Source organism: Aulostomus chinensis, chromosome 3 (assembly GCF_037954235.1).
Source record: "Aulostomus chinensis isolate RoL2024-O1b breed Wild chromosome 3, RoL_Achi_v1.0, whole genome shotgun sequence".
NCBI classification, from domain to species: domain Eukaryota; kingdom Metazoa; phylum Chordata; class Actinopteri; order Syngnathiformes; family Aulostomidae; genus Aulostomus; species Aulostomus chinensis.
Window position 1 is genome coordinate 32,012,543 of NC_141322.1, and position 16,921 is coordinate 32,029,463.

The 16,921-nt window shown below is 49.9% G+C and overlaps 1 protein-coding gene across 2 annotated transcripts in view; it reads left to right on the forward strand.

Annotated features, from left to right (window-relative positions):
* The first annotated feature begins 2,647 nt into the window (after window positions 1-2,647).
* grm7 (glutamate metabotropic receptor 7) overlaps window positions 2,648-16,921 on the forward strand; it is a 149,567-nt gene continuing 135,293 nt past the window's right edge. For both annotated transcript variants that reach the window (XM_086200453.1, XM_086200454.1), the window contains exon 1: window positions 2,648-3,558. In XM_086200453.1, coding sequence (XP_086056579.1) covers window positions 3,052-3,558 — 507 coding nt within the window. In that variant the 5' untranslated portion in view covers window positions 2,648-3,051. The remainder of the gene's footprint in view (window positions 3,559-16,921) is intronic.

Below are 16,921 nucleotides of genomic sequence, written 5' to 3' on the forward strand. Positions count from 1 at the left end.
TTTGGTCCTCTGTGTCACCCGTTGGTTCGTCAGATCTCCATGTAGTGACTGCTGACACCACTCAGTTCTCCTCCTACTGGCACTTTAATATCCGTTTGATTGAGGACAGAGATTTCTTCCAGTCCTTCTCCATCTTCTGGAGTCAATGGCAATTAACAAAACATCAGTTTATTAATTTAGCTCAATGGTGGGAGGCGGGTAAAACGCAGCTCAGGCTTTTTTGTCGACACTATAAGAAACACACATCAGCAACAGAAAGAAAGAGGATTGAAGAACTAGAAGGGGAGACTCAGGCAGACAGGACAGGACTTTAAGTGGGACTGAGAGAGAGACCCAAGCCTGGGAAAGAGGAAGGAAGGCTTTGAGGACCTTCTTGCATGAAAGAGCAAAGGGAGCCCTCATTAAAGGCAAAATCTCCTCCATCAAGGGTGTAGACGCTCCTACTGCTTTCTTTTTTGTTTGGAACAAAGGCCAGTGATCACAATTCAATGACACATCTCAAGCCTCCTAATGGGTCTCTAACTACTGACCCCGCAGAGGTGAGAAGGTTGGCCATACAATTTATGGCCGCGTAATTAGCGCGGAGGATTGTGATGGTGGACGTATGAACGACAGACGGACGGCCTGAGCTGGCTGAGGCACGGCAAGCCTCTACGGGGACTCTTGTTTTGGTCGAGGAGGTCTCTGCTGCTGTTCAGCAACTCAAGTGTGGCCGTGCTCCTGGAAGTGATGGACTTCCTGTGGAATTCTACCAGAATTTTTGGACAGTGATGGGGAAAGACCTTTATGCGGTTTTCCAGGAATGCCTGGACTCTGGGATGTTGCCAGTGAGCTGTAACCCAAAAGGGGGGATGTAAGGCTGTTGAAAAACTGGAGGCCTGTCCCTCTTCTTGTTAAAATACTAGCCAAAGTTCTTTCAAACGGGCTCAAGGATGGTATGGAGGAGATTGTTCAGAGATCAGATGTACCGAGTTCCAGATCTTAATTTGTGATATGACGGACCCGTCAAAATTCAAGAACTTGGATCTAGGACTGCTGTCCATAGATCAGGAAAAAAACTTTTGACAGGGTAGACCATGCACATCTGTTTAAAACACCCAAAGCTTTTGGGTTTGGTGAAAAGTTTCCTTCTTGGATTAGGTTGTTGTCTTCATGTGCCACTGTTCTGTTGAAAGTTGGAGGAGGTCTGAGCAGACCAGACCAGTCCAGACCAGAGGGGAGGCAGGCAGGGCTCTCCATGATCTGGCGTGTTGTATGCTCTTGCCATCGAGCCGCTCCTCTATCAGCTGACAAGGAATCTTACTGGTTTCACTTTCGCTCAAACCACACATGAAAGGGTTACCTTGCCTGCCTACGCTGATGATGTCACTGTCCTGGTCACTAAGCAGGATGACGATGTACTGAGGACAAAACTAGGTTAGTATGAAATCTCAAGTATGACAATCACTTGTTTCTCCTTGATCTGACGAGAGTGGACTCGTCCAACACATGGCTGTTTCACCAGTCTGTCCTCAGGGCATGGACCTCTACACTGAGGGAGAGCGTCCTGAACTCTATCTCAGTGCGGGGGGGAGCCTTTGCTCCATAACCCACTGATTCAGTCCAGGATGCTCAACTCTATGAAGCAAGTCCTCACATCAGCTAGACTGACAAAACTGGCAGACTGGAGGACAGTGGAAGAGCGCTGTGGTGCTTCGCCAGGACGCGGGGGTCAAGTCGCTGCGCTCCCTGGAGAGACTGGTGGAGGAGGTGGCTGCTGCTCTTCCTGGCTTCCATTGCAGGGCGTTGGCTGGAGAAACTGATGTGGCTCGAACACCAGCCGGGAGTAGTTTTCCATCTTTGCCTGTCAGTGCTGCACTAAACATGCGGGGGGGGGGGTCCTTTTGTGCCTTTTGAACCTTCACGGAGCTCCTCAGGAAGCTCTGTACGCCATCAGAGTACAAGTTCACCATCAGCTGTCACTAGTCGGTGTCGGTGGAGGCCGCTAACAGACTTGTAGCACACAGAGATGGGACAGGCCAATGTCAATGGCGTATGAGGACATCTGAGGCTCGGGTGTCCCAGGTTGGCCCCTCTTTGTGGTATCACAACACTTGTTACAGGGATATGGGGGCGGGGGGGGGGGTGACAAGGAAGAATAAAATGAGGGAGTCTGGGTCTCCAGATGTCCCCCATGGTCAGGGATGTGGGGGCTGCTGGCTCACCATAAGATGGTGGACAGTCTGGATCAGTTTGTTGTGTTTAGGGGTCGGGGTGGACCCTGCACCGCTGGTTGGGAGTCCCTGTTCCTTCATTTTAATGATTGTTAGTATGGGGGGCGGGGGGGGGGGGGGCATCCTGATGTGCTTGAGACTAGGTTAGAGATTTGGAATGGAATCACTGGAGTCTGTCAAAGGTCAAAGGTCTCTCACCCCCTCCCTCTTTCTCTCTCTCCCTTCCTCTCTTCTGTCTCCCCTCTCTCTGTTCTCTTTCTCTCCTTCCTCCCTCCTTCTCGCTCCCTCCCTCTCTCTCTCTCTCCTCCCTCTCTCCTGCACTCTCTCTCTCTCTCTCCCTCCCGCTCTCTCTCTCCCTCCTTCTCGCTCCCTCCCTCTCTCCTCTCTCTCTCCCCCCCCCTCTCTCTCCCCTCACATCATCTGGAGAAGTACTGAGGGTTGCTGATCAGTATCGGCAGGTGTGAGCAGGTTCCTGATTGTGTGGTGACGTCAGCGGCGGACGTGGCTCGGTGCTCCGTGTCTCCGGGGGCGGTCTACCGGAGTTAGCGGCTCCTCCACCGGTCCTGGTCTCGCGCTGCGGCGTCGTTCCCGTGTTTCTTCAGCAGCGGAATGAGAGCAACAAGCGTGCGGCTGCAGGCGGCAGTGCGGGGGTCTGGATGCGCGTGAGGCGACACCTGCGGAACTACTGCCCCCCCCCCGCTGCTGTCGCTGCTGGCGGGAGTTTTCGGCGCCGGTTCGCGGCGGGATGAACTGCGCTGCCGGATCAGTGGAAGTCTCCTAACTCGGCGCTTCTGGTCTCGGAGCTCCAGTTCTGTACCGGGAGGCTCGCGGCTCCGCCATGGGCAGCGCGCGGCGTCACCGCCCCCCCCGGCCGGCGGCTCTCCGGGGACTCTGGGTGCTCCTCGCCGTCCTGGACCTGGCCGCGGCTCAGGAGATTTACGCGCCGCACTCGATCCGGGTGGAGGGCGACGTGACGCTGGGGGGGCTGTTCCCGGTGCACGCCAGGGGGGGTCCGGGGACGCCGTGCGGGGACATCAAGAAGGAGAACGGCATCCACCGGCTGGAGGCGATGATGTACGCCCTGGACCAGATCAACGGCGATGACGAGCTGCTGCCCAACGTCACGCTGGGCGCGCGGGTCCTGGACACTTGCTCGCGCGACACCTACGCGCTGGAGCAGTCGCTGACGTTCGTGCAGGCGCTGATCCAGAAGGACACGTCGGACGTGCGGTGCACCAACGGCGAGCCGCCGGTGTTCGTGAAGCCCGAGAAAGTTGTGGGGGTCGTGGGGGCGTCGGCGAGCTCCGTGTCCATCATGGTGGCCAACATCCTGCGGCTGTTCCAGGTAAGACGCCGCTGACTGACGCACCTGCAGCCTCAGGTGACCCCCCAGCAGGCTCCTGGAGCCCCCCCGCACTGCAGCATGTGTGTGTGTGTGTGTGTGTGTGTGGGTGTGGGTGTGGGTGTGTGAGAGAGAGAGAGAGAGTGTATCAGTGAGTGTGTGTGTGCCTGAGTTAGTGTGTGAGTGAGTGAGAGTGAATGTGTGGGTGAGTGTGTGTGAGTGAGAGAGAGAGTGAGTGTGTGAGTGAAAGAGTGAGTTTGTGTGAATGAGTGAGTGTTAGTGAGAGGGTGAGTTTGTGTGAATGTGCCTGAGTTAGTGTGAATGAGTGAGTTAGTGTGAGTGAGTGAGTGAGTGAGTGAGTGAGTGAGTGTTTGTAGTGTCTGACAAAATTACTTTACCATCTCGTGTGTTGTACAGGCATCAAGGACTTTATTGGAATTCATTGTACTCCAGTATTACACATAAGTACTGCAGTACTACACACACTCGTAATCCGGTGAAGGTTTCAGAGCAGCTGGGTGTGGTGACCAGGACTGAGAGTCACAGAGCTGCTCAGAACACTCAGACACTCATCACCCTGCTGCTGATCACCGCTGATACACGGAAACAATAACGGGAAGTAACAGGATGTGATGTCACACTGATGGTTCATTCCTCAGCCGCAGTTTTTTCTGGTCAACTCTTACTTCATCGTTGTTTCCTCAACAATCCTGAATCTCTGCAGGGAACCTGAAGTGGAATAGAATCTCCTTTATTACACTGTAACCTCATTTTGTCCTTTTTGAATGTAATTTGTGAAATATTATTAGAGGAAGAAGAGATGTCCTCTGAATCGTGGCCGCTCAGTGTTGCAGAAGCATAGGATTTCAATTGAGAGATGACCCCAATAACCTTTCTAATCAAGTCATTAGTTCTGTGAGTCCACCCGCAGACACTCGTGGACAGAGGGTGGAGGCCTCAGTCTCTTCACACCACTTGAGACTGGAAGGAGCCTTCAAACTGTGAGTTAGAAGAAAATGGTGGTCATTCCAGACTACATTAAATACAAAGACGACTTGAAGAGCATGACTCTGGAAACAAGTTCTGATGAGAGAAGTGAAGGAAGTGAAATATCAGAGATAAAAGAGGAAAACATGAACTGGAACCATCATCAGTAGCAGCAGTCGCTCTTCTAGTCCTCAACAAACCTTTGGTTCTGTTGACCCAAGTTCCAGTGGAGCTTTGGAGGTGCTGCGTCAAATCACTGCTCCCAGTCAGGAAAGTAGTTCCGGCTACGTGTCTGATTCTACCACTACAACGTCTCCTCATGTTAAACTGGTATTCATCACCAAGGTTACACAACCCTCCTGACATTAATGCAGGCAGAGAGGGAGCTATGCTAACACTTCCCACCCACTACCAGTCATTGTGCTAAGCTAACTAGCCTGGGTCTCAGCTAGCTGATGCTAACACTTCCCATCCACTACCAGTCACTGTGCTAAGCTAACTAGCCTGGTTCTCAGCTAGCTGATGCTAACACTTCCCACCCACTACCAGTCATTGTGCTAAGCTAACTAGCCTCCCGAGAGGAGCATCTCTGTCTTCTTGTCTGTCTCTGGGGACGATGGACAATGAGAAGCTTTTCCTAACAGTGGGCATGACCCATAACAGGAAGTGAAACATCCTCCGTCTGACAACAGGAACACAAACGTATCTAAGTCATGAACACAGCTGTGGAACCTCCCCACAGAATATCTATAACACATAACTATAATAACGATATTTTTCTGTCAGTTGTTGTATAAATGTCTGTCCTGCTGGTTTCTCATGTGGTTCCCGACTTGAGAGCAGACGCCATGTTGGTGGTGGACAGCAGCTGTCAGGCTCCTGTCAGTCAAACATGGACCTGATCCTGGCCCGTTGGCCTCCATTAGGCTCTTTACTTTGGTGTTTGTCAGACATCCAGAAGGCAACAACCTCCATACTGGTCAGAGGGGGACCTGGACTGACTCGTCCAGCTAAGCAGCTGGTGACCACAGACACCCTCTCTTTCTAAAACTCCTCCTCTTTTCTTGGTCATCAGGTCTGATAAGTCAAGGCAGGAAGTAGATCAAGTCTTTGACGAGTTGTTAACTGATAAGATTTCACTCATCCTCCCAGCATGCAAAGCTGTTTGTAGCACAGTGGGCTCCCACCAAGGTGGTCGGGGCGATCAGAGTCTGAAGCCCTGACTCTGATCAAAGGGTCCTTGGTTTTATTTTTATTCATAAAAATGTATTTCACCTGGTTAAACAAAGGTGAAGTCAGAAAGCGAGTGGAATCCTGGAGAATCAGAAAGACACAAAGATGACGTGGGACAGACGTGAAGAGAAAGAAGTCTCGACTTTCCTCCTTCGCTCGTCTTCAGCGGCTCTTCACAAACTGCTCCATGGTTGATAATTGAAGAGTTGGACTCTCCTTGTCCCGCCTCCCTTGTATCTGCTACTTTGCTCCACCATCAAGCCCCAGCATCAGCGCACGCCTCCAAAGGGACAATGCTGGTTTTCAGGTACCTTTGTACGCACCACGCGGCAGTTTGTGGTGGTTGTGGTTGTTGTTGTGGTTGTTGTGTGGTTGTTGTTGTTGTTGTTGTGGTTGTTGTTGTTGTGCGTGGCCCAGACGCCTCTCACTCACGAAAGGCTGAAGGTCTCCAGGATGCTGATCAACCACCTCGCTGGGTGTCTGGAGACTCAGCACCAGTGTGTCTGTGCAGTCGCAGTGTTAGGTGACAGCAGAACTGTTTGGGCCGGCACCAGAACTGACCCACAGCTCCAACCATAAACACTTCAGCTACCGCTTGGGTTGGAACTGATCAGAATCCCCCACATCAAATTCAGTGACTCCAGAATGCAGGAAGAGCCAGCCATGTGTATGTAGCTTCAAGCTAATGGAGACTGCTGGCTAACAGCAGCTAAACTGTCCAGGAACATCCCTTCACCTGCTCTCCAGGTTGTCTGGTGTCATCCAGGTCTCCTTGATCCAGATGGAGGATCAGTGATCTGCTAACACTTGAACAGAGACCAGAACAAACCAGAACCCTCCCGGTTCGCTGCTACCTAGATGTGCCAGCTGGTCCCACCTAGTATGAAGACGCACTGGACCAGACCAGTAGTTTGGAGTCACTAAGAAGTAATGAGGAGGGATGTGAGTGGATGTGGGCTCAAGCCTCCTGTGACTGAGTACTTCTTCAATTCTACAATTCTACAATTTCATTTAGCAGACGCTTTTGTCCAAAGCGACGTACAACACAAGCAAGAATTTAGACTTAATTAAGGAAAAGTCCATAGGAGGCGCAAAAGTGCTTCAGTTGTGATTTGGTCACAGGTACTGCCATCTAGTGGCAGAAGAAGTGTCGCCCCCCTCTCCCTTTTTTTTTTTTTTTTGACAAACATACAACATGACACAACCCAGTTAGTGCTGCATAGTCACTAAGTGCTGGGTCTTGGACCCTCTGACTGATTCTACCCCAAAGAGGAGCAGAGTCAGGTTCAGTGCCTCGGTGCTCTCTGAACAATTGAGTCTTCAATTGTCTCTTAAAAGTAGAAAGGGACTCAGCAGAACGCACAGAGTTCGGTAGTTGGTTCCACCATTGGGGAACAACAGAAGAGAAGAGTCTGGCTAGAGATTTGGAGCAGCGCTGGGCTGGAAGCACCAGGCGTCTTTGGCATGCAGAGCGTAGTGGGCCAGAAGGAGAGTAGACCTGGATCAGGGATTCCAGGTAGGCTGGAGCCGTTCTTGGGATTGTTTTGTGAGCCAAGAGAAGTGCCTTGAATTTGATCCTGGCTGCCACTGGAAGCCAGTGAAGAGAAACCAGCAGCAGGGTGACATGTGCCCTTTTGGGCTGGTTGAAGACCAGACGTGCTGCTGCATTCTGGATCATCTGCAGAGGCTTGAATGAGCCTGCAGGGAGGCCTGCCAGAAGAGAGTTGCAGTAATCAATGCATGAGATGACAAGAGCCTGAACCAGAAGCTGTGTGGTCTGTTGGGTCAGGAAGGGTCTGATCTTCCTGATGTTGTAGAGGGCATAACGGCAAGACCTGAAAGTCAAAGTACACTTTTTGAGTTAAGTATCACATGCAGATAAGCTGCACTGCTGCTCGTCTCCCCACCGGCTCCAGCGTCGGACAAACGAACCTCAACACCAGAGTGGAACCCGATTCACCTCTTGAGAAGGCAGAGCTTCACCTTCTCAACACAACCCTTTCTACACCTGGACTCAAGCGAATTTCATCAGCAGAATACTTTCTTGACAAATAGTTGACAAAACGATGTTTCAGCCTGAATTAGTTTGTCTTCCTCCAGAAGAAGGTTGAGTTGCAGGTAAAGGCTTCAGACACGGAGGCGGGTCGTTATAATCTGGCTCCGCTTCACTGCAGCGCTCAGTGGAATAAAATGGGCGGGTAATTATTTTCCCCCGTGATAGAGAAGTCATCTGTTCCACAGCTGTTCTCAGTTCATTACACCCCTGATGTTCCTAAATGGCCTAGTTGGCACCACAAACACATTAAGGCTTCCCTCTCCGGACCGCTGCAGCCCTGCAGATCGCGGGTCAGGTCAGCGCCAGAAAAAGACTCTTAGTGCCATGTAGGGCAGCGGCGGGTTGATAACTCGTGAAACCTGACAGAAACATCCGCCTCCTCCTCTCACGTCTCCCTGCAGCCATTTAAGCGTCTTCATGATGTCCGCAAGTCATTAATTGGATTTTAGTTGAAACCTGGAGATGTTGCGTCCCTCCAGGAGGTTCTGTGGTCGCCGGCAGGATTTCACCAAACCATCAAAGCAAAGACGTTATCCTGACAGTGTCAGCGGCTCCCGGGTCGCCGGCTCCTCCCTGTTGAGTGCAGCTCACGCTAATTTTTTGAGATCATTTTCTGCTGCCGACAGTTTGGTTGATTCCACCTCTGACGGCAGTTGAGATGAAGCAACCGAGGAGGCATTTCCCTGGGAAGGTGACATCCCCGCCTTGACCAACGTGAAGTCGTGAAGGGCGTTCAGCATGACGTTTCTGTTTCTATGTGTCATACCATGTCCATGTACGTTGAGGCCTGTACACTTTCACTGTTAAGAGGCGGCATGCCATTCGCAGAGTGACATCATCAGTCACATTCGGTGTAGTTTTTCTTTCAGTGGAAAACTGGTTGACGTGGTTACTTTAGGCACAAAAACCTCTCAGTTATGAGAAGATTACGGTTGTATTAAAAAGATGAACAAGATCTGAAAATGTCCAGACATCTGACGAGAGCTGCTGTTTCCACCGGATCCATCCAGATCGCCCTCAGGGAGGTGGAGTTTGAAGATCTAGTGTGCAGCGGAGGTCGATATAGAAACACACTTGTATGATGAAGGCTGGCGCTCTGACGTCAGGACACGTTGCAGCACTGCTCAGCTTTGGCTGTGCATTTCGAACATGTCTGATCATGTCATCTTGAACTGTCCAGTTCTAAGTGAGAACTGAACTAATATAGTTCTTCCTGCTCTGAGTGGGGGGGCCATGTTTCAGCGTTCGTATCTAATGAGCCGCGTCTGCCTCCCGCCCATTAGCTCCCATTAGCAGCAAAAACAAAAGCCAGCATCATTTATCTTTTGCAAGCACTCGATCCCGCCCACCGCTCTAATTACCTGGCATATATGGAAGGTGAGGAGTGACACCCACTCAGTGAATGAAAATGCGCCACTACACACCGCCAGGCGCAATGAGACGCCGAGGCCGTGGGGATACACCGGTGGGTTTTTACCGGGGAGATGGAGAGAAGCTCCATTTTAATTCCCTGGAATTTACAGCTAACAAAGGGCGGATGCTCCATAATGGGCAGTGACAGGAGGCTTTTAACGACCACCTCCTTGTCAACACACACCTGTGCTGAGTCAGCAGAGTTACGGCCTAATGAAGCCCACCTAGAGGGAAGACAAAGACCAATAGATACCTGTAGGGGGGCAGGGAAACAGAAAGGGAGAGAGAGAAAGAAGGAGGGAGAGAGAGAGAGGTGAACATCCCACTGAAGCCAGCCACAAATCTTTTTACTGGGACTTTGGTGAAGCAACAGTGTTAATTGAGTTTCTTCATTACTATGGTAACTATTTTCTCATCATCATGGGACCTGTGGTCTGGTGGGGATGAGGTCCAGCTCAGCCTCCTCTGATGTCGTTCTCTTGTGACCTGAGAGGAAGGTTACTGTCTTTGTTCTACTCAGAGCCAGTCCAAGTTTTTGGTTAGCTTATCACAATAGCTGGTAGTGGGTGGGAAGTGTTAGCATCAGCTAGCTCAGGCCCAGAATGCTTGTTAGCTTAGCACAATTGCTGTTAGTGGGTGGGAATTTTTAGCGTCAGCTAGCTCAGGTCTAGAATGCTAGTTAGCTTAGCACAATTGCTGTTAGTGGGTGGGAATTTTTAGCATCAGCTAGCTCAGGTCTGGAATGCTAGTTAGCGTAGCACAATTGCTGGTAGTGGGTGGGACATGTTAGCATCAGCTAGCGCAGTTCCAGAATGCTAGTTAGCATAGCACAATTGCTGGTAGTGGGTGGGAAGTGTTAGCATCAGCTAGCTCAGGTCCAGGATGCTAGTTAGCGTAGCCCAATGGTTGGTAGTGGGTGGGAAGTGTTAGCATCAGCTAGCTCAGGTCCAGGATGCTGGTTAGCTTAGCCCAATGGCTGGTACTGGGTGGGAAGTGTTAGCATCAGCTAGCTCAGGTCCAGGCTAGTTAGCTTAGCCCAATGGCTGCTAGTGGTTGGGAAGTGTTAGCATCAGCTAGCTCAGGTCCAGGCTAGTTAGCTTCACCCAATGGCTGGTAGTGGGTGGAAGTGTTAGCATCAGCTAGCTCAGGTCCAGGCTAGTTAGCTTAGCCCAATGGCTGGTAGTGGGTGGAAGTGTTAACATCAGCTAGCTCAGGTCCAGGCTAGTTGGCTTAGCCCAATGGCTAATAGTGGGAGGAATTGTTAGCATCATCTAACTCATGTCCAGGCTAGTTAGTGTAGCCCAATGGCTGGCAGTGGGTGGAAGTGTTAACATCAGCTAGCTCAGGTCCAGGCTAGTTAGCTTAGCCCAATGGCTGGTAGTGGGTGGAAGTGTTAGCATCAGCTAGCTCAGGTCCAGGATGCTGGTGTGTCCAGCAGGAGTCCTCCTCCTCCTCATGATCAGTAGCAGCAGTTGCTCTTCTAGTCCTCAACAAACGTTTGGTTCTGTTGACCCAAGTTCCAGTGGAGCTTTGGAGGTGCTGCGTCAAATCACTGCGCCCAGTCAGGAAAGTAGTTCCGGCTACGTGTCTGATTCTACCACTACAACGTCTCCTCATGTTAAACTGGTATTCATCACCAAGGTGACACACAACCCTCCTGATAGTAATGCAGGCAGAGACGGAGCTACGCTAACACTTCCCACCCACTACCAGTCACTGTGCTAAGCTAACTCTCCACCCCCACTACCATGACAATAATGACATCAACACATCTTGTTAGCTTGGATGACATGACAGGTCAAACCACGAGGCGTTCAGCTCCCTGGTGATGTGAGTCATGTGTGTAATCACCTATCATCCGTGTACACAGTAATCCACCGCTGGCTTTTATTGAGTCCTAACAGTTTTTAAAGCAGAGTCTCTCCTTGAGAAGCCTGGATGTTGACACAGTGGCTCAGTTTTATCACCTGCAAGGTCCCTGCAGGCTCAGCTGCTGCCGCTATGTCCGTGTCCTCCCTCAGTCCTCCAGCTTCTCCACCTGTGTGTTCACGGACAGATAACTCGCCATGCACGCTAAGATGGGCACCAGCTCCCCATGAGAACAAATACGTAAAAGCAGGGTGTAGATGAGGGGACTGGACCGTAGCCTCTTGATGTGGACCTTCCTCCCAGACAAATGTGCTAACTCTGTGTCACGCGGCGTGACTAAGTAACGGTTTGCCTCGTTCTGGGACAGAGCTCTACATTTTTGGGTCCCTCACAGACTTATGACTCTTGGATGCACATTTTTGTATTCATCCTTGAAAGAAGTGAGGAAGCAGTTCTGACCTACATTCACTGAAGTTACACAACGAGAATGCTGATTCCTTTAAACGGCTCCTGTGTTGGTTCGAGGTCTCTCCTCTTCCCAGAGGAGAGATGAGCTTCAGAAACATTTCATCAGATTCTAATCCTGTCTGCTTGTAAACAGCAAAAGCAGTTATTTATAAACCGCATGTAAACAACCTAATCCAGATCAGCATCAGTCCAGTTTGGATGAAGATTCTTTTCATCAGAAGTCTGGAACCAGGTTTTGGTCTGAGGGTGACGTGGAGTTTTCATCCTTCCAACCAAAAAGTGTATTTTCCTTTCAAGTGTTTGCTAACAGGAGTTTCGATGTCACAAAGAAGTTTTTCCCTCCTGTGTCACGGCTTTGTGACTCCAGAATGCAGAAAGAGTCGGCTTGAAGCTAACGGAGAATGAAGGCCGACAACAGTAGCTACTGGTGGTGGTGGGGGAGGGGGGGTCAAGGAACCGCATCCAAACTCATGTCTAAGTTGCTGCAGCAGAAGAAAATGTCCACTAGACAATGATTTTTTGGCAGCAAGCAGCATTTTTGAGGTCAAGACATCTTGGGAGACAAATAGGACAGCTGTGATTGGCTAAGAACTCCTCAGGTGAGCTCCTCAGCAGGGTTGCTTTCATGGCACAGGAAGCTCCCGTCTCCAGAGACACTCAGAGAGGATGTTTACTTAAGTTGTTTCCTGGGAAACTCCACTCCCTGCATCGCTGAGAAAGAACTACCTCATGAATATGGATGACTGACTCTCCAGAAACTTCTCAAGAGTGAAAATCCTGCTTTTAAAGAAGAGTGCAACCAGCAGCGACGTTTCGCATGTCGAGGAAAAGTTCTTCTGATGAAAGTCCTGAAGTTTGGTTCATACATTCTTGGTTTGTAGGCGATCGTCATGGTCACCAACCTGTCAGTCATAAAGTTCCATCAGCATGGCCGAAGCCCCCGTGCCTGCCTGGAGGGCTGCAACAATGCATCCGTTACGGCAATGAAACCAAGGTCGGGTGATGGAGGGCAGCAGGACGAGTTACTATCACCTGATCAACATGAAGTAACGGATGCTCATGAAGTGTTGTTGCAGGTCAAGAATCCAAGCAAACTGCTTTTGAAACGCTCGTTTTGTGAATGGAGTCTAAGCAGCTGTAACCTTTACAAGGAAGAGAGCGACTCAGTTTCAGCGTTGAACTGTTGGACACTTTTTTGCTAAAAAGTGAAAAGTAACCTGAACACATCTTCAAAGTCAGTGGCAGTAAAAACGCGCGCGGCTCCTGTCTGTGTACTCTGGAACTGTGCGTGTGATAAATCGATGTATTTTTAGAGATATACTACATCTTGTGTTGATTTTGTTTCACAAGAAGAACCACAAGAGATCGCTAACAAGGAACGCGAACCGAATGAATCAGGTGAAACTTGTGGATCAGGAGTCACATGCCAGTGGGAGGAGCCTCTCACCGTTCCCGTGTCCTGATGTTCCTCCCGTTTCTTGCGTTTTTCTTGTTGATCTCTACAGTTGTGCTCCTGTGTTGTGTAGTTTTAAGGACGCGATGAGCCCCAGGAAGAATGATGTGGACCCCGATAAACAAAACCAAACTCCATATATTAATATTCACGTGGTGCTGTAGAAGAACCGGCAGCAAAAGTCCCTCGCCAGTTGTAATAGATGTCCAACAGGAAGCAGCAGTAAAGACTCCCTCCACCCTCCTCGCCATTGCTCTTGTCACCTCCACCCTCAGTTCTCCCCGCCGCCTCACAAAGCTGCACCCTTGCATTCTCATTAATCGGACACCCGGGAGGACGGCTCTCAGATTGAGCCGCAGCTCGGCTTGTTTGGGAGCGTTGCTGTGTGGAAAGCCTCTTTCTCCTCGCCGTCTCTGCTAAGTGTAGAAGAATTGCTGCGGTAGATTCAGCCGTCCCTCTGAGACCCCCCCAACTCAGCAGCTCATCTATTACTGGCCGAGGCCGAGGAAAGCTCCCGTGTGTCCAGACACTCGCTCAGTGTCCTGTGGTACTGCCGTTCAAATGAACTTGTTTCAGCCTGTTGATGGAGAGCAGGTTTACATTTATTTAGCGTTTCCTCTTCTCGAGGGATCCCAGCGACTGTCACCCTGAGACCAACTGAAATACATCAGCAGCCACGGAGTCCTCAGGAAGTTCCTCTTCAAAAGTTGTGCTCAGACCAAACGTGAAGCAGCTCACATGCAAACGCTCCTGTGTTTGGGACGTCAGCAGATCCGATTCAAACTCCTCTGACAAAACAAGACTTTTAAAAGTCGTTTGCTCGTCGTCTTGTTGAGGAGGCTGAGGGAGCACCGGCTCTGACGAATCACCATCCTGCTGCTGTTTCTGCGTCAGTCTGGTCCTGACGGTGCGATCAGGGACGGAGATGCTAGGAGCTGTGGTGGGAAGGAGGAGGTCAAGGCTGGGCTCTGGAGGCTGACTGGTCCTCAGCTCATTACTTGGAATCCCCAGAATGGACTCACCTTTACGATTCCAGTCTCTCATGAGTAAATAGGCCGAGTTTGACTTTGTGTCATTTTTAACATTAAACTTCAATGTTGGAGTCAAAAAGTTAGTAAATACTGAGATCATCTGACGCTCACAAACATCTGGATTTGTCAGGAATGTTATTCAGTCTTCATCACTTGTAGTCATTCATCCATCCACCATCTATCCATCATCCATCCACCATCATACATCCATCCATTCACCATCTATCCATCATCCATCCACCATCATACATCCATCCATTCACCATCTATCCATCATCCATCCACCGTCATCCATCATCATCATCCATCCACCATCATCCATCATCCATTCACCATCCATCCACCATCCATCCACCGTCATCCATCATCATCATCCATCCATCCATCCATCATCCATCCACCATCATCCATCATCCATCCATCATCCATCCACCGTCATCCATCATCATCATCCATCCTTCATCCATCCACCGTCATCCATCATCATCATCCATCCATCCATCCATCATCATCCATCCATCATCCATCCACCATCATCCATCATCCATCCATCATCCATCCACCGTCATCCATCATCATCATCCATCATCCATCATTTATCCATCATCCATTCACTATCATACATCCATCATCCATCCATCATCCATCCATCCATCATCCATCCACCATCATCCATCCATCATCATCCATCATCCATCCATCATCATCCATCCACCATCATCCATCCATCATCCATCCACCATCATCCATCCATCATCCATCCACCATCATCCATCATCCATCCACCATCATCCATCCATCATCCATCCACCATCATCCATCCATCATCCATCCACCATCATCCATCATCCATCCATCATCCATCCACCGTCATCCATCATCATCATCCATCCATGCATCCATCATCCATCCATCATCCATCCACCATCATCCATCATCCATCCACCGTCAACCATCATCATCATCCATCCATCCATCATCATCCATCCATCATCTATCCATCATCCATCATTTATCCATCATCCATTCACTATCATACATCCATCATCCATCCATCATCCATCCATCATCCATCATCCATCCACCATCATCCATCCATCCACCATCATCCATCCATCATCCATCATCATCCATCATCCATCCATCATCCATCCACCATCATCCATCATCCATCCACCGTCATCCATCATCATCATCCATCCATCCATCATCATTCATCCATCATCTATCCATCATCCATCATTTATCCATCATCCATCCACCATCATCCATCCATCATCCATCCACCATCATCCATCATCCATCCACCATCATCCATCCATCATCCATCCACCACCATCATCCATCCATCATCCATCATCCATCTACCATCCACCAACCATCCATCATCGTCCACCATCCATCCATCCATCATCATCCATACATCATCCATCATCTATCCATCATCCATCCATCCACCATCCATCCATCATCCATCCACCATCCATCCATCATCCATCCATCCACCATCATCCATCCATCCATCATCCATCCATCCATCATCCATCCATCCACCATCTATCCATCTATCCATCCACCATCCATCCATCCACCATCCATCATCCATCCATTCATTTTCTACCTCTTATCCTGTTAAGGGTCATGGGGGGTGGAGCCTATCCCAGCTGACATTGGGTGAGAGGCGGGGTTCACACTGGACGGGTCTCCAGTCCATCTCAGGGCCATCAGGAGCAATCAGGGGTTCAGTGTCTTGCTCAAGGACACTTGGACATGGTCACCGGGGAAGTGGGGTTCGAACCAGCGACCTTTCAGTTGCTGGATGACCACTCTATCTCTGAGCCACGCTGCCCCTCACTTTTAGTCAGAAATTAGCATGTATTATCATAAAACTGAAATCCTAAACAAAAACGTATTTGGAAATTGTACTGAAGCACAGTGTTCATACACACCCATTTATTCTCTCCCCTCACAGCTGCAGTGGGCTGAGGTGTGTGGGGAGGGAGTGTGGGGTGAGGGAGGTTATCCAGGAGGAGGCTGGATTGATGTTCTGCCAGCTCTCCGTCAGCGAGTCAAGGGCAGGTCAGACACTCGGCTGCTGCTGTAGCCAGAGGACGTCCAGCTTGTCACGGCAGGTTAGACCTTCTGCTCCACCGCTGGAGACTTGGATCAGAGAGGAGATGACATTTTATTTGGGTTTGTGACGCATACGTCTTTCACCTGATGGACATGATATTCACATGCAGATGGATGCAGAATCACCTGCAGCTCTGGAAGAAAAGACTTGACTTCTGCTGTGTTTTCATGACAGTTTTGGTCCTGGAACGCTTAACAGTTATTCAGCTGGTGTCAAACCCTCAAATGGTGCAGGAACCAGTTCTGAATCCCATAAATAAATCATCAATGTCCGGTTCCCTCATTGCCAGGAAATTGACCTGAAATCCGGTGTGTGAGTAAGACCAGGAGATTTCTAAAATATGTCAGTTCTACATCAGATCCACCAGTAAACACCAGACCGGTGGATGGTGGAGGTTCAGTTCTACATCAGATCCACCAGTAAACACCAGACTGGTGGATGGTGGAGGTTCAGTTCTACATCAGATCCACCAGTAAACACCAGACTGGTGGATGGTGGAGGTTCAGTTCTACATCAGATCCACCAGTAAACACCAGACTGGTGGATGGTGGAGGTTCAGTTCTACATCAGATCCACCAGTAAACACCAGACCGGTGGATGGTGGAGGTTCAGTTCTACATCAGATCCACCAGTAAACACCAGACTGGTGGATGGTGGAGGTTCAGTTCTACATCAGATCCACCAGTAAACACCAGACTGGTGGATGGTGGAGGTTCAGTTCT